General features: G+C 38.4%; 1 protein-coding gene across 4 annotated transcripts in view; it reads left to right on the top strand.

Annotated features, from left to right (window-relative positions):
- The window catches only part of LOC114467149 (alpha-1,6-mannosylglycoprotein 6-beta-N-acetylglucosaminyltransferase B-like), a 114773-nt gene that overhangs the window by 66182 nt on the left and 26243 nt on the right, over window positions 1-22348 (top strand). For all 4 annotated transcript variants that reach the window (XM_028453242.1, XM_028453249.1, XM_028453233.1 and 1 more), the window contains exons 8-9: window positions 2671-2840; window positions 20492-20623. In XM_028453242.1, coding sequence (XP_028309043.1) covers window positions 2671-2840; window positions 20492-20623 — 302 coding nt within the window. The remainder of the gene's footprint in view (window positions 1-2670; window positions 2841-20491; window positions 20624-22348) is intronic.

The following is a 22348-nucleotide window of genomic DNA, read 5'->3' as shown; positions in this document are numbered from 1 at the left end:
CTCCGTTTGCCAACGGAAGCAGCTGGAGGTGTTCATGCTGCATTAGTTAATCAGGATTACGCAGCAGTGCAGCGTTTGGACATGGCTGTGTCTAATCCACTGCAAAAAGTAATGTGGTGCTCATTTCTCGGTGGGCTGCACTAATTATGAAATAGCTAGGTATACATTACTGCATGTGTTATATGAGGCTTTAGTACTAGGAAAACATTCACGTTTCACAACTGCCGGAAATTGTTACAGTTGTTATCTGTATGAGCAGATGCTAAACGTGACATTGTGCAATGACGTCCATAATACATAAGAATAAGTGTTTTCCTGTTTGCACATCCACTGGGAGTTATGGGATTTTTCATATGGGACTTTACTGAATTACTTCTTGGTGTTCATCATTTATTTTTTCAAGCATCAGAAAGTCTAATGATCCTAATCCTCAAAAGTCATTAAAAAGGTTTACGTAGAAGAGGCTTAAATTCCAAAGAGCTTATCTTCATTCAATGGGCACAAATAGAGATTTATTATGAAACAAATTGAACTTATGGATGCAATTTCTAATAGTCGCTATATTTCCCATGCTTCTGGGTTTATAGTTGAGTTTGATTGTAAAGTTTGAATAAAGGTTTTAATAAAATCTTACTTTGCGATGTCAATGAATTTAACGTCTCTGATTCTTTAAGTTCTATTTATTGCACAATATCATCACCAAGCCTTCTGACTGTTCTCTTGATCTCGTGCAAGACCCTGATTCAGACTTTAATGCACAGAATTGTGGAGAACATACTTTAGCAACCAAAGGAACAAGGAGTCACACAGCAGATGGTACCGATCCCACAGAGATCTGATCACAGCATGACTGAGTCAGTCAAAAAGCAACAGAAGAAATAATTCTTCTCCCCCAAGATGGAGGCTATGATGAGTTATTCAAGACACTTAGAATAACCTGCCTGCCAAGTAGCTGTTCAATGTATTCTGATATGAAATACTCTTTAAAGATTATGTATGAAGAGAATCAAAAATACAGTTTTTATATCAAGTTCAAGAAACAAACTCACTTTTGTAGCATTGTGATTAATAGTATACAGAAAGAGTTTCTGGATGATGTGAAACTTCTATTTTCACCTCAAATCACCAGGACAGGGGAATATTTCTTTCTTTTAGTCTTTGAATCGCAAAGTGCAGCACAGATTTATTCATTATTGTTGAACCTTTGTGCTGGCTTTAGTGGCCCCATGCACAGCAGAGTCAATGTGTTAAAATGCAGAGAAAGCTCAGTAAGAGGAGGCATGTCATTAAATGAGTTTAGCCTCCATTAAATGTGGCAGGGGAGTCCAACTCATTTTAGTTCAGGGGCCAAATACGGAGCAATTTGATCTCAACTGGGCGACATATTTTATGCAGGAAAACATGTAATTTCAACATTATATATATACATAAAATACAAAATATGTAAGTAACCGAGCAAGCAATAAGTGATAGATCTCAGTCCTAACCGATCGTAACTTTTAATTTCCTAGATATTTAAAGCTGCGGTATGTAGAATCCTCTGTCTGCTCCGTTTTGAAACCGAAACTCAACCTCCCTTACTGGTATATTTTCTGAACGCTTTTTTCTCAATATAGACTAGTGAGAAGTGTATGGACTTTATCTTGTGTTATTGGAGATTTTTCTGGTGTTTTAGAGACTCTAACATGAAAGCATGTATCACTGTTGTTATTGTCCTGAGCGTGTGTGTGTGGGGCGGACCCTGCACAGTCACGGGGGTCCATGAGGACACAAAGCGATCTGTTCCTCCTCAGTGTTTGTGGCTTTAAACTGTTGCTTCTCCACCTCAGTCTACCTTTTTCCGCTTGATTTGCTGTGTATCTGTTGTGTCTAACGCTGTTATGGAGACTTTTGCTTGGGCGGCCATCATTTCACTTTTACTACCGAGGGTACCTGAACGTGTCTGACTTTAGTCGAGCAGCCAATAGTAACGCCAAAAACTGCTCATGGAGCACATGTGTTTGTAGAAAGACCTCTGATTGGTTGACATCCAGATTCTAGGAGCGTCACACTCCTGGATTTGTCATTTTACAGAGCCAGGAGAAAGCGATGAGATTCACTGTCCACTCAGAACACTTTGATTACAATATGCTCAAAGATGATTATGGATTTTTGACCAAATGATGCAAAAAAAGTTACACATCGCAGCTTTAATTAAGGGAATCATTCTGTAATAATTTGAGGAACGTTGAAGGATTTTGTAAGAATTTTGAGTTTTACAACTGTTACTGCAATCATACAATATAAGCACCAGGACAACTCAAACCCCTGAAAATATTGTTGAGTTTCATTTACACAATGATACTCGTTTTCTCTGTCATTTTTACCTTCTCCTGCAGGTCGAATTAGATGCTCCAAGGGGCCGCAATTAGCCCCCGGGCCATGAATTTGACACATGTGACCTATAGAAAACACCTCTGATTTTTATTCAGTGTTTGTCAGTTACCTGGGATAGAAAATTTGTGTTAAAGTCATTGTAATTTTTTTTCCTAGTGTTGTTGCTGCCCTTTGGGTTTTGAAGATTGTGCCTTTTTTGAGTATTGCATGAGTTGGAATAAAGTGTTTTCCAAAGCAGTTTTTAAAAATAGCTTTGACCTTACTTCAATTTACCTCTATCTCATCGTGTTTCAGATCCTGGTCCATGTTGGTTTCCTGACGGAGGAGTCTGGAGATGTGTTTAGCCCCAAGGTGCTGAAGGGAGGACCTCTTGGAGAGATGGTGCAGTGGGCTGACATCTTGACTGCTCTGCATGTTCTGGGACACAATCTTAAGATCTCCATGTCTGTGAAGGAGCTTCAAGGGTGAGTCTCCATGTTAGCCAAAGCTGTGCTGCAGTCGGACTTTTTTGGCTTTGTTTCAGAGAACATTGTCATTCATTCATTAACCGCACAACTCCTTTTCAGCCATTGAGTGTTTGACATTTTTATAGCGTGGACCAGTGTTGAGGTCAATTACAATTGTAACTGCGTAATTGATAATTAATTACAATTATGCCGTAATTATAAATTTAATTTTAAAAATTTGTCGCTGTCGTAATCGTAATTAAATTGTAATTGAGTTCAGATAATTGACTTTGTAATTGTAATTGCCATGAACATTCTACAAAAATTGTCAATTCTAATTTACTGTTAAACCATGTTACAGTTCTGTGTACAGTTCTACACATATGTAGTTAATAATTATTCAAATGTGTTTCATATCAAACTTTCCCACATTTTACCATTTAAAAAAATTAATCAAGGGGTATAAAGGCTCAGACCCCCACACCAAAAAAAACCTATATTTTAATTGATTATGAAGCCTCACAAGGTAACCAATAGATAGAAAAGAAATTAGATGATATATATTTGTTTTTAGTGTATTTTACAGCTGATTTAGGACCTGTTATCATGAGAGATGCTAACAAAAAGCTAACACAAGAGGAAGGTTAACTTTTACGAGGTTATTCATTTCAGGCTCAGTTGTTATTTATTCTAATTTAACTTTAGTAATTGAGAGCATAAATGTAAATGACTTTCTGAGGATTATAATAATTGTAATTGAAAAAAAATGCTGGTCACTGTAATCGTAATTGAATTAGAATTGAACACGAAAACGTAATTGTAACTGAAATATGTAATTGACCCCAACCCTGCCATGAACACATTTATACTTAACTTCGTAAATGTGTCAGCATGTGGATTATTTGAACAAGTTTGTTTTGAAAATGACAGATTATTGTCATTAGGTAAACAATGCAAGTCCCTCATTTAACAAATTCATAAATTGCTCTCATAAATATTGCAGGTAATATCTGAAATGCTCAGCCATGAAAAATGAACTCACTATGGTGACCTTGACAAACACAACACAGCAAAATATAAAAGATGTTTGCATTCTAATCAAACCACATCTCTACTTAACCTAAAGATAAGACGTGAAGGTGCTGAGGCACCGTTGATTTATTTGTTGATTTATCTGCTGCGGTATTGATCCTGCACTGGCACGGTCCACGGCTTCCTGTCAGAGGGACTGCGTTGGTGTATCCTTTTATCCCTCGTCAGCATGCTTACATGCATCTGCTGACAAACACAACTGTAGAGCCAAAACACACACGCACGCACGCAAACGTGGGTGTATGGTGGGATGTAAATCTGCCATGTTGAGAAAGAGCCTTCAGGCTGTTTTGTCCAGTCTGTCCAATAGACCTTGTGGTTATACTATATAACTCATGCAGGGTATCAGGGCGTAGCAACAATAGATGGCTATTGTTAAGAATTAATGTAAGGCGAACATCTTTGCTCTGATTAGTTTGAACGTGATTTATTATTTCAACAAAAAGTGCACAGTTTAGTGTCATTTGCGACTTCTGTATTAAGGCTGCATAACCATCTTATATTTGTTGTTTCAGTGCTGCTCAAAATGATTTCAGTTGAATGTTAAGGGAAACAAAAATCTTACTCAAACCCAATGAATGTATAGTTTCTACTCTGTGAGGGCGTACATGTCTGCCTGTCTGTGTCTTTGTTAATATAATCTCTGCTTCTCATACATTTAATTTCCCCAGGCTGCTGCCTGCTGTAGTTAAGGCAGTAACAATGCTTTTCTTCTATTTCCATTGTCTCCTATGTTTCCATGTAGTGTGCTGATCTCTGTTTTATCAATGCTGTGCCACTCTGTCAGACTGAAGCACACAGAGCTCTCTGAAAAGCAGTAACAACATTTATTTGTGCAGTTGTTCCAACTCTGTTGTTAAGAACTACATTTTAAAGTAGTGAACATTTTTGTTTGGGTGTTTTTACAAAATATTCATATCTTTTAAGCAAAAAGCAGCAATGCTATATTTTATTTCAGTGTAAAATATAGACAGATGTTTAACACTGAAAAGTTGAATAAGATGGTTAATTCAGGGTTTCAAAAGAATAAGGTCCTCCCAAATTCAGGCGTTGACGCAAACATACTTCTTAATTTACAGCATTCTATCTCTATCTCTATCAGTGACTGTACATGCACCCAGTTGCACTGTACATTCGCCTTAATATAGTGTTTGCAAATTTCATTACCAACAGTGATAAAATATTCAGTTGCCTTAAGGAAATTTTGAATCAATTAGTATATCATAACATGTACCGTATATCATTTAGGCAGCATGAATGTACTTAGGGTTCGATTCCCAGGCGGGAAGGCGTCCTGGAAGCTTTATGTGAAGGTTTGATCAACACAAAAACCTACAAAATAACCCCAAAACTCCAGATGGTGACATAAAAGTAATTAAAAGTAAGCTTAAAAAATCAAAAAATTAAAAAAAAATCAACATTTTGGTTAATTTTATATTTATTCTGTTTAATCCCAGTTTATTTGTGTTTTGTTGGTCTTCTCAATGTTTTTTTCGCCTACTTAACCCTTTTGTTGGCTCTGTGTTTACAATCAAGAATTGATTATGGACAAAGTAAGTTTGAAGAATTATTAAGAATTAGAATATTTGAATAGAATAACAGTATTTTTTTTTTTTACATAATTGAATATTAGTGCAACAGTGACATTGTTCTTTTTTCTCTTTTTTTATAATGTATTGCACTGTTTTTTTATTCAGTTTTTATTGTAAAGTGTTCCTGGTTGTTGTTGTTCTTATTATTATTAAATGTATAACTAAATTTAATAATTGCTCGAATTCTCTCTGAGTAGTAATGAACATTGTTAAAAACAAAGAATAACAACAATTGTCTGGGGTCCGTTTTTTCTGTGTGTATGTGTAATGTTTCTATACAATGTTTCCATAACTACACCTGAGAGTTGTGATTGGCTCAAGAAAAGACTGAGGGTATCTTTAATTGGTCCCTGTGGGAATGATTAAACCTACAACTGTGTTGGTGTACAACATGTACCCTGGCTGCTAGTCTCTGGTCAGCACTGCTGTCAGATGGCTTGTCATGATTTGCTTTTGCTAGAGATGGAAGAAAAAATAACAGCAGCTCTGAGGCTACAGACAAAAGGTGTGGGACATTTAAAGTAAAGGAGACACAGATATCTCAACAACGTCATTAGTCACAGGGAGTGTGGATGACCCAAGTGCTGATTCAGCATCTGTTGTGGTATTCGTTTGCAAATACTGTCTGAAGGCTCTTTGATAAATGTTCTGTTTTTAATTAAGTTTTTGCTCTGTTTGCCATCTAAGCACAAATAACAAACTCGGTCATTTAGCCCCATTAACTTTAACACACTAACTTAGGAGGTTTTTCTCATCTTTTTGTCCCTGCTGAATGTGCGTCCTTTGCACTGTGAGCTCACTGAGTCACTTGATGGAAATGAAGCTGAATTTGGTGTCTGTTAGGATGGTACGGCGCTTGAGACGTATTAGTCGGAAAAAAAGAAAAGACATGGCCCTCGTTGCTGCTCGAGGGGCCAAATCCCTTGAAGGTGCTGCAGTCATTATAAAGGTGGATGGTCAGCACCTTTGTGCCTGCCTCAATAACTTCTAATGAGTGCCAGTATGAGCTCAGGAAGACTTGAAAATAGGTCTGGCACAGGCCAAGAAAACAACCGCACAATGTAGTTTGCAGCAGGTAGCCGGTAATAATCACATTGTAAGTAGGCTTTCTGCCAATCTGATCAGCTATATCAGATCGGCCAATATTTTGAATTTCATGGAATTAGTGTGATCAGCTGTAATGTCGTAATTTGCCGCTCCGATCAATGACGTCATTTCTGTAGATGTTCCCATTGCATTGTTTCATCTGTCTTATTTATTCCAAAGACGTTCCACACCACCGACATGTTAGCTTTACGTGACACGGTTTTATAGTATAAGTACTTTTGACTGCTTACTATCAGCCATGTTTACTGAACCCGCAGCTACCGACGTCATTACTCTCTCGTGCATGCAATGTTGTGTTCAGGTCCTGCATAGACTCCTTCACTCGCTCACAGTCACAAGGATGCGTTTAGGTACTGAAACATGGTACCATTCCATTTTACGTGAATCGAGGTAGTACTGAAAAAATGTGGTCGGTACCTAAACAAGTTCGGATGAACTGCGGCCGGGCCCGCGGAACGTTTCCACGCCAAACCACCACGTTCCCAAGAATTCAGTCAAATGACTCGGTTCCACCAAGTAAAAAAAGGTTTTCGAGAGGCTCTTGACATCCGCTCATAGAATATTCATGTCAAATTACAGCCCAATTCAGCAAGCATTAACGGAGGAGTAGTCATTTGAAAAATAAGGCCCCCGTGGCACATACAAAGTAATGGACCCCATTCATATATTGGTATGTGTCAATGATTCGGTACCACAAACTGTCACAAAATTTGACTCAAAAATAAATGGGAAAGAAGAAGAAAAGAAGAGGGGCCCGAATTGTGCAAGGCATAATTGAAACAATATATCACACAACTACGTTTCCATAAATTTGGAAATTATCGGAAATGGGGGGGGGGGCATTTTTAAAAAAAAGGGCTCAGAGCGTCTCATATTCATTCATATAGTATTCATACCAAACTGCATTCCGATCTAAAGCGTATTAATGGAGGAATTGTCATTTGAAAAATGAGGCCCCGGGAGCCCCTGGCGTACCCGTGACACACCCATTCATATTTTCCTATGTGCCAATGATTCGGTACCACCAACTGTTGAAATATTTGGAGACTTCCCCTTCGCTCTTCCATGAGCTACATGGAAAGGCTTATACAGAGAGCGTTGTCAGCATGACCCCCCTGGAACTAAAGCACAGGCGTTAGTGTCATTTCAATTAAACTTTATTTATATAGGGCAAATTACGACAAAAGTTATCTCAACGCATCAAAATATAAAATTTGTAAGAAAAAGGAAAAAACCCAACAAATCCACATGAACAAGGATCAGCGGCAGTGGGAAGAAACAACTCCCTTTTAACAGGAATAAATCTCCAGCAGAACCAGGTTCAGAGGTGACAGCCATCTGCGTCGACTGGTTGGGGTTAGTGGACAGAAGGACCAACAAAACAGGACAGAGAGAAAGAACATCAGTGTGTCCCAGACTAGTTGAGCTGTTGCCATCTGTTTAGTTTGACAGAAGAGGAGGAGCTGGGGTGGGGGTGGATGGTGAGGTGTTTGTGGACGAAGCGTGCAGAAGTAGGTGTGTTTGCAGTGGTTTAAATACAGCGCCGTGACTCACTCTAACCATTGGGAAGCATGGAACAGATCAGCTGGACGATTAACTGATTAGGGAATTGATACTGTCAGCTGGTGGGGCTGGCTAGCTTCACTTCCATGCCTGCCTGAACTAACGCGATGCTCAATTTCAGTCAGGATCACTTTAGTCAAATAGCTTTATTTAGCATGCATTTTAGATTTGGTGGTAAGGCTCTGCTCTGAGTACTCTCTGCTATTCCTGCAGCTGTGTGGAAAGCCCGAAGCTCATGGAAGAGCGAAGGGGAAGCCCCTTATAAATATAACTGTTTTAATTGGTTTCCTGGAGGCTTTAAAAAAATAGATTTGTGACCATTCAAAATTTTGAAAGAAAAGTTTAGTTTCTCAGTTTTTAAACAGAGCCTTCCCAAAGTTGAATTGGCAAAAGCAAGTAATATTCAAACAAACAAAAACATGAGCAAAGATATTTGATTTACAAAGCAAGAGGATGGTTGGAGAAGTTAGAAATCTTTTTAACATTTGTACTAAATGTTAACTATACAGTATATCCTTTTAACTGCTTCAGTGACACAGCAGAGGTTCACTTTGTCATTCTGTACCGTACAGCTGCAGTTCCTCCTTAAAGCTGTTATACTGTATCATTGTTGCATGACATTGCTGTCATTCTGCTGATAGGTACAGTAGTTATTGCTAAATGCTGTGTCTTTATATGCCTTCTGTTCTTCAATTGTGAGCAAATCATTAGTTATTAGTATTTCAATTAGCTTTTTTTTCTTTTGATTGCCTGCATCAAGTATTTCTTAATCCATTAGTGATACCACATTTACATTGTGGATAATTGGAGCCTAAAAAAGCCTTCCATTGACAGTTTTCTGAAATGCTTACTAAGCATCTCATTTTCGGGTCCAAAGTTGAGTAGAAATACTGTGTGCTATATGCAAATATTATATTATCTTGTTAGTCCAATGCATATCCAGGTGCCTTATAAGCAAGGGTAGGCATTTCAAAGTAAGACAACAACAGTATGTGCAAGAAAAAAGCTAGTTTACATCATAAGCTTGTTGCAATAAGTACAGAGCTCTGGCACGTTGATGGCTTACATAAGCTACAAAATCATTGCAAACAGACTTATCGGATGGTGTTACATAATGCTATAAAATTGGTCTTCACATTCTGTCATGAGCACACTTTTTCCTCCTTTTTTCCTCTATTCTTGTTTCTTCTTATTTACATATTTAGACATATTTAGCTTTTGCCTGTGGTTGTGGATGTTTTTCTTTCTCTGAGTAATTATAGAATCAGTTTATGTTTGTTTTCTAAGAGACGTGTTCCTCTTTGTGATGGATTGTCATGAGTGTGTGAAAGAGCTCTCTGGGTGACGGATGACAGAAGCAGTGATTGTGGATTGTAATTTGTAGTAAAACTGTGCAGAATACACTGTTAAAACTCTTGATTTTACTGTTTGGTAGTTAGACACTTCCATACTTTATAGAAAAACTTTGAAAGGTAAACCTCTGTTACGGCCCCCTCTAGGATGTAATACCAAAGGCTTGAGGGGCCGCAACATAAACATGACACCACCCAGAACGGTTATCAAAGTATTTTTTAACAAAATATATTAAAAGTAGCAACAAAACTAACTAAAAGGAACTGGAGATCCTGGCCAAACTAAACAAAAGTCTGGGAGGACACTGGGCCAACTCTAAACAGGGCCGTCGACCCAATGTCCACCCTTTAAATTACAGAAAGATACAAAAGACTAAACCTACATGAACACGAAAACAGGACTACCAGAAATCTCCTGCCCAAACTAAAATAACAAACTTATGAAGATTGAAGTCGAGCAGAAAAAACTCCCCACGTCTGCTGCTGCTGCTGGTCAAAAGTTGTGCCTTTCTCCTTCTGGTCATCTCAGCCCTTTATACAGCTCCTCCTACCTCTCCATCTAATTACTGATGTGAATCAGGTGTGTTAGGTGAGAGGGAGGAAGGGAAGGCTGAGATGCCATGAGGCACCAGCCATAACAACCTCCATAACTATTATTTGTTAATAATTAATTTATTACTTATTGTTATGTGTATTATACTATTGTTTATTAACTCATTCAGTGCCATTGACGTATTATTACGTCATTTCAAATCTAAACGTTCAGTACCAAAGAAGTAATTTTACGCCAATTACGTTTTTTCACGGAAGTTGCTAGGATACACTGTGACTGAGTTCTACTGTGAATATAAGGCTTCTCTGTTGATGTAGTGATCAACTGTGCCCTGAAGGTGGCAGCAGCGCATCTTTGGATGATAGATTAGCCACTGATGCTACCATTAGCCTATAAGTGAGAAGCAGGAATGAGGGAGATTATGGTGCTATGGAGTGATAATGTGAAGTGTCCAGCAGCTCACAGCACCACATACTAACAGAACATGTGTGTACCTGAGTGGATTATTGATAATGTTGCAATCATGAGATAAAACCATCAACTAACCAAGCCAAATGCTTCATTTCTGCGCGTCGGGAGGAAGAGGAAGTTACGTCTGTGTGATTGATGGGGGTAGATACAAAATACAGTAAGCATTCAACTGTGAGCCAGATAGCAAAATAATAGGTGACATGTAGGTAGTAGCAGTGCACATTTGGATGAGAGATCACCCATGATGGGCAGAGCTCAGAGGGAGAGGAAAAGAGTTTACAAGACAGAAAATGGCGGAACTAACTGTGGAACTAAGTGGACTATTGAGAGTGTGGCAATGGTGAGAGACAACGATAAAAAAATGGGGTAAGCGGTGAGAGGAGGAGGAAGTTGCGTGTGTGGTGTTGGAGTACAGTATGTTCTCAATCAGCCTTGTCTGTGTGATGTTAAATGTTTCTTTTTGCACTTTATTTTGATAGGCACGGAACGTGGTTCTAGATCCTGCTGAGTGTGTTTTTACTTCCTTTTGTTTGTGAGTGTTTCCGGTTCCGTTTGAGCGGGAGAGGAAGAGAGAGAACTTCCGGTACTGTGTTGCAGTTATGTTCTGATGAGGATGCCAGAACTAAGCTCAGAATAAAAACCACTCAAACAAGAAACGTGTGGTTCATTGAGAGAATGAGCAACGAGGCTGAACGCGCAACAGTGGAGAATGACGGGGGAGAGACTTGGAGGACGGCCAAAATATAGTAAGCAAACCATTCAACTCTGACCCATATAGCAAAATAATAATAATTTTGCCATCAATTTATAGAAGAAAACCAGTGTTGAGGTGTCCCTAAAGCAAAAAAAAAAAATGCTTCAAAGTCACTAATAGGTTTTTTCAGAATAGTCGTTTTTCTCAGCTTTTTGTCACAAACTGGCGATTTGTGTGAAACTTGCCTCTATTCAACTGCGGATTACGGAAGAACAAAATAAGCTAGAAACAAAACTTTTTCCTGATGAAATTAGAGACTGGTGTCAGAATTCAGATTGTCATAGGATAAAATATTCTGTGGGTCTTTAAAAATCAGTCAAACTGCTCAAAAATGGCTGGTACAGAGGGGGATAGAAATTTTGAAAATGGCTGGCACTGAAACAGTTAAATCCGTTGGTTATTAATATGTACTGTTTGCATATATGTAGTGAACTGCCATTATATATTTATAGTGATAATATACATTTCTATAACAATTATTTATTAGCAATTGGCATTATATTTTGTAATGAAGTTGATGATCTAAATCAGTGATTCTCAACTGGTGGGTCAAGACCCAAAAGTAGGTAGTGGACCCTGACTGGGTGGGTCGCGGACAGCTGGTCAAAAATGAATAAATACCTAATGTCTCTCATGTTGGATGTGTCTTTTATTTTGAAAGAAACTTTTCTTTTGACAGGCATGCTATGAAATGCATGTTGCACAGGAAAACATATAGATTTATGTTTCAAATTCTAAAAAAAAAAAATCGCGATTTAATGACTATGGCAAAACGTAGGTCCCAGGGTGAGACCAGTTGAGAACCCCTGATCTAAGTTGTATAATTAAATACTGTTGATTGGTGCAGTTGATTTATTATGAGAAGTATATCGTATCCATTCATTATGTAGGAAGTAAATATCATTTTGCAATAAGTTAAAGGGTGATAAGGGAAGGGAATTAACATGTTTTTATTTCTTATTGATTCTTGTTGAACTGATCTTTGTACATTTATTTTGTTCAAAAATAAAATGCCAAAATAAAAAAAGAAAAGATAAAGAAAGATGCTACACGCTGAAATGGTTGCCAGTCCATTGTTCATCCCTCATGCGCATTAGCCTGTGTGCAGATGTCTGGAAGTTAACTTTTCCCTCCTCACTAGCTCTATCACCTGACGGGGAAGTCTGTAGGGAGAATTTAGAGAAATGACCTTCGCTGTACTGTTCTTCTTTCACTGTCTGACTGAGCTGCTGTATTATACCTGCCTTTGGTAGATAAGTGTAATCCTATACACACATCTTTTGCCTTTCTTTCTTATTCTAATTAGGCTGTCACCACTTTCCATAGATTGCTTCTTCCTTTTATTTTTTTTGACAATCTACTGCTTCACTACTCTCTCTCACCTTGATGTGTTGCAAGAAAGAAAGCTGGTAAAGCTGCTGATTCAAAATGTTATTACACTATAGGCTGTTAATGCTGTGGAGATGAAGCTGCTCCTAAAAATGTCTCACTTTAAATTATGATTGACCTGATCTTCACATCCCTGTGTTTAAAGGAAGTTATAGTGGTGTGTGTGGTGGTACTTTTTCATGGCAGCAGTAGCATATTGGTATTATTCAGCTGTGGGAGATGATGGCGTGGGAGATGGAGGTAGTTAGCTTGTCTCTTTGTTTAAATGTAGAGCGTGCAGTGCGTTCCTAAGTTTGATAGATTTGTGGAGGCAGCGCACCAAACTACTGCACTTGACACTAAAAGTGTACATCTCTGTTTTTTTGTTACAGCAAATCTTATATGATGACATATTTGCAGCTTTATCAGATTTCTTAGTGCACTTCAACGCATCACACTTTGAAGATTTGCTGTGGTAAGGTAAACACCAACACTGTCAAACATTCTAAGTTTAGTTTTTGTGTGTGCATGCGTACGTTATTCATGGTATTTTTCTTTTTGATGAAAGTTTTTTTTACCTGGTTCATGTGTCTGAGTTAGTAAAAGCTGCTCTTTCCTTCTCCTTCCTCTCCTTTCCTTATACATCCTTCCAGTTGTTTTGGGTCTTGTCACATTTCATCCACTCTTTACTTCCATCACGGTAGCTTCCTATCGCTCCGTTTCCCTTTTTCTCCCCTACAGCTGTTTCCCTCTAAGCTCTAATCAATGTGCTTGTTAGCTGCTTCCCAGTTTTTCAAGAGTTTCATCACCCCTACCCATACATCTAAGCCCTTACAGACACCCACACCACAGCTGATTGCACACTGTGTAATGATTTCCTTTATTATTTGGCTCCTCTCTGTTAAATGCTGGAAAGAAAAAAAAAAAGTGCTGTGTCCCCAACACAACCTTATTCCTCTGCATCAGAGCACATGAATATACCATGACTAATTGGTCTGTTTGACAAATCTAGGACAAGAGGACAAATTACGGCTATACTTCTTTTGCTTACTTTGCATTACTGAGGCTGTACTTTCACTATCACTGTCGTGATGTGGATGGTTACTCTTCTAAAAATGTTTTCAAAACTTAAGTTTAATAATGTTTTTACAATGGAAGAACAAGTCGTTGAGTTGAACAAAAGAAAACAGTTTTTGTGTTTTGACCTCCACGTTCTGTATAAATGTTTACACTTCTCCAGGACTTAACTCTAAGGCAACACATGAAGGACGCCAGGCAAGAATGAAAGTGATTTTAATAATATAAAATACTTGAGACATAGCAACAGAAATGTAATCAAAATCAAAGAAACAAAAAAGAACTGGAGACTTAAATGTAAAGAAGTATAAGAGACATGGGCCCATCCTCAGATACCACTGGATCAACTGCCACCCCACTGTGGCACCTGGAATTCTCAGTGGTCTCACATACCTCCAAGTCAAGCCCTGCTTAGCTTCCCAGATCTGATGAGATTGGGCAATGACAGGCAGGTATGGCCACTAAATGTTTGATTTAGTTCATTGTTAATTATTATTTTATGGGTTTAGGCCAGGTTTCCATTTGTGGTTCTAAGATTTTCTATTTATGTCATCACATCCTGTCTTTTTTGTATGCATGTGCTTTGGGAGTTATTAGGCCTTCACCTGTTTTCACCCGGGTGTGTCTCATCTCTTGATTATCCTCCCTTACTATTTAAAGGACACCTTGGATACTGTGTGCATTGTCAGTGTTGTGCGAGTTACTGAAAAAAAGTAACTAGTTACCATTACTAGTTACTTCATTCACAAATAATTGTATTTTTTTGGCGGTCATCTGTGTCCATACAGCTTCATATCAGTGCTGTATGAGAAAATACTCCACTGTTGATCAACTGTTTAGTGGAGGAATAGTGGTTAAGGAAGCTGGCTTGTAATCAGAGGGTCAGTGGTTTGAATCCCTCCTACCCCTGCTGCTCCTGTATTAACATTGTTAATAGCTTACAGCTTAAGTACAAAAACTAGCAACAATGTACAACATAAACACAATCACCCTTCTAAAATAAATAAATGAAAGCATTCTGAATTAACATTCGGAATAAATTTTGACCAACTCTGTTTTACAAAAACTACTATAAAACAACCATAAATGTTGTGCATATAACAAAACCGCTGCTCAAAAATTGAAACTGCAATTTTTCCACCTTAGCACAAAATAAGCTGTGCAAATTCCAGGTGCACATTCTGCTGTTGAAAATGCTTGTAAAAATAATTGTGGAAAAACTAATTCACAGCATTTTTCTCAGCTACACAATGCAAAACATATCAGGCTAAAGAGCTGCTGAAAGCAGTGACTCAGCAGCAGCGACAGGCTGCATATTTACAACAACATACCGTGCAGTAGTTTTGTTGATCTGTCCCTGGATAACAGTCACAGTCCGTTAAAATCCTGCCACTGTTGCTTCGGTGCAGAGGCTTCCCTCACGTCCACCAACACAGCGTTAGCTTAGCTTCACCGATGCATGTATCTTTTTGAAGCAGATTGGTAAAATAATACACGCATTTCCACTCTGAGAAGCTCGTCCTGCTCTCACATTGATTCGCCATGATTGCCGCACGTGATGTAAACGGAGACACGCTGACAATGCTTCTTCTGTTTTACCGTGGTTGGCATGACATCCTGTCGCGCCACTGTAAACAGGAAGTATACTGCAGCTAGCTAAGTAACGGACAAACGCACCATATTGTAATGGTAACTGCGTTATTTCTTTAAAAATATTGTGTTAGAGTCCTAGTTACTGTCAAAATAACACTGATTGTCGTTGTCTGTATGTCAGTTATTTAGTCAGTTTCTAGTTTGTTCTTTGATTCATCTTTGTTTTTGTACTTTGTCTATTTTTGGTTTACAGTTAAATTGACTTTGTGTTGGAATATACTCTGTCCTGCCCTTCTTAATCACAGTCCGCTGCATTTTTGTCCTACAACAACACCACAGTTGATACTTTGCTTGCTATCCTTGGAAAGAGTCAAAATATTGCTTTATTGTATTATTGCCACTTTATTTCTCCCGCACTGTATGTTTAAATGGGTCTATATGCTCCTTTACTTCAGTTTCTGTCATTTCTCAAAACTGCTTCCTGTGTCAGTAACCAATGTGTTAATTAACACAAATTATGCCCTGAAGTTCTATTCGGATTTCCCCTGTGAGTGAGATCTCAATTCAAGCCGGCTATTGCAGCGTTCTGTGCTCAAAAGCCTCCGGCACATTTGATTTTTTAAGAACTGGTTCTTTGACAGTGCTGTGCCCTGTCAGTGGGCTGATACTAATAGGTTCACTAATATGCCGTGTGTGTGTGTGTGTGTGTGTGTGTGTGTGTGTGTGTGTGTGTGTGTGTGTGTGTGTGTGTGTGTGTGTGTGTGTGTGTGTGTGTGTGTGTGTGTGTGTGTGTGTGTGTGTGTGTGTGTGTGTGTGTGTGTGTGTGTGTGTGTGTGCTGTAAAGTTAGATGGCACTTGAATCCACACTTCCACTTGACTCGAGATGATTTGCGAGTGTATGAGTTTGTTCCTACACTCTCATCCTTATGCATGTGTTCATTTCACACTCAAGCAAAAGACATCTGCCTGCTTCATCATTCAACTGACATTTTAGCGTCTGTTTTTCTCCCTCCTGAGTGCCAGTTGCTAGTTGAAAAGTGGATTTATCTGATCTCCACCAGGGGTGAGAGCATGATAATTTGTACATCTGCACAATCGTCAATTTACACACTTGGATTCAACCCAACTATATGCTAATCCATACCAATATGTGTTGTATGTTAATACATAAATGCTGTGCCGCATTGTGGGGTAGTTGTCAATCCCTTGAGCTTCATCAAGGAAACCAATGCAGACTCTCAATCTTCTTGATTCAGTCGGATTAGATCGAAAGTTGCTGACGAAGGAGAATGAGCATGCTGCTGCTGTCTGGGGAAACAAAGCAGGAGCAGGAGTTATTAGCAATGGATGCATATGTAATTTGTGTTTGTGTGTGAATACATTCATCGGTCAGACCTGAAGATCTTGTTTTGATTTTGTGCTTTTTATTCGCTTGTGCACACACACACACACACACACACACATGCACACATAAACATTCACACGTCTTTATTGCACTAATTTCTATCTTCCTTCCTGTTTGATGGGATTTTCTTGGCCTTCAACTCAACTCAACTTTATTTATATAGCGCAACAAAGTCATCTCAGTGCGCTTTAACAAAACTATAGTAAGAAAAATAACCCAACAAGATCCAAATTAACAAGCATTTAGCGACGGTGGGGAGAAAAAACTCCCTCTTTTTTATAGGAAGAAATCTCCAGCAGAACCAGGTTCAGGGGTGGCAGCCATCCACTTTGACTGGTTGGGGTTAGTCAACAGAAGGGCAAACAGGATAGGATAGAAGGATAGTCGAGTGTTCCAGACGAGTTGAGCTGCGAATCATCGATCAGGAACCACCAGCTCCTGCATCAAGACACCTGAAACAGAAAAGAGAGCCCTCGGAGGGCGAGGAGAAGGCACAGACTGCAGAAAAAACATGATACACTATGATACACTCGTTCCTAGTGGTTATAGGTTATTAATAATATTAAACATCTTGCAGCCTCCACCGTGCTCTGAAAAGCTGCCACTACAGACGAGGCTTCGTCTTGTACTGGTCGCACGTAGTGATCTCAGCGATCACTACAGAGGGGACCATGTCCGCTTTAAATTACTGCAATTATACGATGTACGCTTTAGTAAATAAGTAGGTTTTGAATGTAATCGTCTCTCACAATGGTCTGAGGTGCTGACCATTGCGTGTAATGGTCTGTGATTTTGTCCAATGGAACTGTTCATCATTCCAATTGCTTCCCTTTTCCCATTCGAACACTTTCTATCTTCCTTTTAGCCCCGCCCCCTTCCCATCACTTTTTTATTCACCTTCCCTCTCGACCTTTGTCCTCCCCAACTCCTTTTACACCTCTAATTCGCCCTCTTTTTACCGTTGCCCTTCATCTAAGAATTGTACCATCTCTGACAACGATGTTCATCTGATTCATCCTCCACTCATTCCCCCTCTCTCTAACTGTGTGCGTTGGTGTTTATGATGCTCGCGTCCTCCTTATCTCATGCGCGCTGCCTTTGCTGATAACTGGGACCTGTCAGATGCTTCCAGAACAGCCGTTTACGTGTGTTTCCAGCATAGGAGTGCTTATATTCACAAGATAGTTGTATTGTGAACAAGTTTGTTTATAGGTTTATAATATGCTTCATGATAAATTATATATTGGATGATAGTAATTATTTTTCTTATGAGGTAAATAACTGTTACAAGTTGGCATGTTGTTTTCTTTGCACATCAAATATGGATATGCACACACACACACACACACACACACACTCACACACAGCACAGCAGAGGTAACTACTAGACGTTTAAAGTAAACTTTTCTCTCTAAAGTAGGATTGTCATAGTGCTTGCAGCAGCCTCCAGGGTCCATACTTAAGAGGATCAGAGCGGTGTTGCACAATTTTTTCATCTCGTCATAAGGATATATTTAAACAAAATGAGCTCCACAAGTTTTTAAGGCTGAAAGTTTTGGATGTTCCTTTATGCAACACTATTGCAACATGATTTTTTAAAGCTAGGAGTCGAACTTTACGGATTGCTTTACTTATCTGAAGACATTAACAGGCAGTCACGGTATGAACGGCTCAGAGTGTGCAAGAGGCGTGCATTGAAGTATGGTCCTGATGAAAGATGACAAATGTAAAAATGCCCCATCAGTTGGTTTTTTTTTTATGTATTTATTATGTAATATCATATTAAGATACATCATTTTCCACAAACTGGTCATTCTGTTAAACCATCAAGATTGTTTCACTATTATGTTAATAATTTACAGATGGGACATCATGGCGGGATACAATAGCAACATTGAAAATGTGACTAATTAAGATTTGCTTAAACTGGTTCCAACTGGATTTTGTGGAAATCATAATTCAATGTTTTCTTAGTTTAATAGTCAGAAGAGTTGGACCCAATAGACAATGTGACAGGAAAATGGAGGCTAGTATGACTCAATTTGAATAATCGTAATCAATATTACACAGACCCAAGTCACCGTCCAGGCTTTTTCTTGTGAAGCAGAAAGAAATCATAACAACAAAACTGAGCTTTAATCATTGTTTTGGGAAAAAAACTCACATTTTTCCATATCATTTGTATGTGTTTATATGTGTGTGTAAGGGAAAATATGTTGTTTGTTTAAAATGTTATGAGAAAAATCATTTAATCACAATCAAAGGTGGGATTATGCAAATTTATGTAAGGACATTCCAGCTCTACCAATATAAACTACTTTGTTTTGCATAAATGATGAGATAACTTGAATTGTATTGTCATTGCAAAATCAAACATATGTAGATATATCGAAAGTTCTTAATCATGTTTTTTATACTTTTTACTTTCTGCACTGCATTTATTGTCTTTTAATCATTCTGAAGAGTTTATAATCAGTTTGACCTAATTGTTGATAACTTTTAAGTCTGGATTCAATGTATTTAGTTGTGACAAGGTTTGCTATTTCAAAGTTTTAACCTTCAGTTACGTTTACTGTCACATCAGTGCTTGTCAGTCATTAATAAACCCAACAGAAATCTCTGCGAATGCAATTTCTATAAATAAACTCAAACTGCTGCAGGTATTTTGCTTCCCAGCTCCCATATTTTTTAAATTTGAGTTCAACCACAATATCAAGCTCCTTCACTCGTGTGTTTTCACTCCTGTCTGATTGTGGTTAGCAGCTGCCAGCAGAGCTCCTCCATGTGCCGCCACCCAACACTATCAAATTACCTCTCGGAAAAGCTTTTCAGCCAAAGAGAGGGCGATGAAAAACTACTATAGGAGGACAAAATTCACTGGGGGTACAAATTGTATTGCCGTATCCATTAGCCTCTGGCCTCATTTGTCAAAGAAATAAGAGCTAAGTAAGAGCTAGCAGACTAATCACAGGTCAAATATCCAATAGTGGGTTTGTCAGAACGGCAGCAGAGAGTCGATCAATGAGTTGAAAACGAGTGAAACAAGGATGTGAAACCAGACACCGTATGTCAAGTGTGTGTGCATCTCAAAAGTCCTCTTGGTTTCCTGTAATTAAGGCGACTTTTGGTCTTGATAAGTATTCTGATGTCTTCAATTTATCTTTGTGTCTTGAGTCAATTTAATATGATTTTATTTGAATGAATACTGGAATATGGCTGTACAATGCTGAAATGCAGGTAAAAAGAAATGTTTACATTTTAATAAAAAAAAAAACAAAATCAATCAAAAGATTCAGCTTGGATCAGATTCAGTAATAGCTTTGCAGCAATAATGCATCATAATCATGAACTACTTGATTATTTTAAACAAACTAACTTGGACACCAGGGAGGATGTACACCACAAATGATTCTAACAATTGGAAATAACAGTTGTAGTTAGTAACACTTGAACTTTATTTATCCTAGAAGTATTTAATTCATACAACATTCAATTTTTATGTGACACTTGATACTGAGAAATATCTGTGCATTATATATTTATTTCCTTGTCTCACTGAACTGAATGATTATTTGTCAAATTGAACAGATGCTCCACTGAATAATGAGAACTCTCCATTGAAGCTGTTAAACACACTTTGAATGCACAACATGTTCTCAGTTTGTGCAGTGTGAATCTTCTCTCTTCATGGTCTCCTATTTCCCATTCTGTGTGAGGGACTTTTTCTATTTGTGTCTTGCAGATTTCTTGGGGTGCCCCCGGGCAGAGGCAGTTGCCCACTCACTGGTCCCCTGCCCTTTGACCTCATCTACACAGACTACCACGGCCTACAGCAGATGAAGCAACACATGGGGCTTTCACTGAAGAAACACAAGTGGGTGAATGTAGACAATATTCTCAGTCCATAATTGTGCAAGTATGGGTTTTATACATCAGGCATGGTTTCATTTTGTGTGGCCCCCAAAAGTAAATGCACAAAATGACTCCAGAAATACACAAAAGGAAAATAAAAATGTACAATATATTACTATTTCATTTAGCAGACACTTGTATCCAAAGCGACGTATAACACTAGTAGTTAAAGTTAAGGGACTTGCTCAGCATCTCACAGTTGGATATGAACCGGTGACCCACCGATTACAAGCCTGCTTCCTGAACTCTTATACCACCATCGACCCAGATGACTGTAAAAACACAGAGGACATCAAATGTACACAGAATGACAACAAAAATACTAAATCATTAGAAAAGGCCACAAATATAACTCTTAAAAACTCAAAATAGCAACAATCATACGTATAAAAGACTCGCATAAAACAAAATGACTCAAAAAACACGGTAAATTACAACAAAAACATCCAAAAAAAAAGATAAAACTCCAAAATCACACAAGACAGAAAAACACACAGAAAGATAACAAAAATACACGAAGAGTGATAACAAAAATTCACTCAATTCTTCCAAAACATACACCCAAAACTGGTAGCTGGAGCACTGCCGAGGTGCCCTTGAGCAAGGCACCGAACCCCAACACTGCTCCCTTCATTGTAAGGTGACTTTGAGTACCCAGAAAAGCACGACATAAAATTGATGTATAATAATAATAATAATAATAAAAAAAACCTTTGTTCTTTCCTGTATTACTGCTTAGATTGGTCATTATTCTAATGACGCCCTCGGATCAGACAGTCACATTTTTGTGGCCCCTACCATGATAACAGTTATCCATTTCTGATCTACATTGTGCGTGCGTTTGTGCCAGTATTTTTCCAGGCACCCACATAAGTTTTGATAGCTAAGAATGAAAATTAATGATTTTACACCCTATGCAGTTCAGAATGTTCCACTGTACATCACACAGCTCCTTAAAAATCATCTTTATACACACTCTCACATGCCCACATACACACAAAAAAAAGGAAAGAAAACATCTGCTACAAGAAAAAGAGTGACTATTTTTTTGGTACTGCCATTTAAGTGTGCCTAATGGCTTATGACATCCCTGCAAAGCCTCAACTATACAAAAATAGGCCATGGCAGCAGAGAGACCGAGACCACATAAACCATAAGGAGTGAAGCGCAAAAAAACAAAGAAATCATTTCTGTGAATCCCTGCATTGCTCTCTAATTAAAGTTATATCATCATCAGAGCTTGTTGGCAGCGAAAGACCAGCTTTATCGTTGTCGGGTCTTTTATTAAAACAGCTTATATTTGTCCTGCTCTGTCTCACTTTTATGTTACCTTATCCAATAAATTGACATCCTAGTCTGTACCTCACATTCAGTGACAACAATTGACATTTTGCTTGCTTTGTACTTGCTCTCGGTAAAAAACAAACAAGAAAGACTGAAGTGAAGATTAAAGGAAGTGTGAGTCAGAGGCGAGCTGAACCTGAGGCACAGAGAAAAGAGGCAGCCTGTGATAAAACAATGACAGTGATTCTAGCAACAAAGGAGAACAAAGAGAAACAGAGATAGCACAAAACTCTGAAAGGATGTGGAGTCGGCCTGACACCACATATGAAGGACCACCGCATGTATTTTTAAAATCCAATTATGAGCCAGAGAAATGCATTACGGGCGAGCAGGGGGAGCTTTT

This window comes from Gouania willdenowi, chromosome 1 (genome assembly GCF_900634775.1).
Source record: "Gouania willdenowi chromosome 1, fGouWil2.1, whole genome shotgun sequence".
Classification (NCBI taxonomy): domain Eukaryota; kingdom Metazoa; phylum Chordata; class Actinopteri; order Blenniiformes; family Gobiesocidae; genus Gouania; species Gouania willdenowi.
This window is presented reverse-complemented; position numbering and strand designations above follow the sequence as displayed.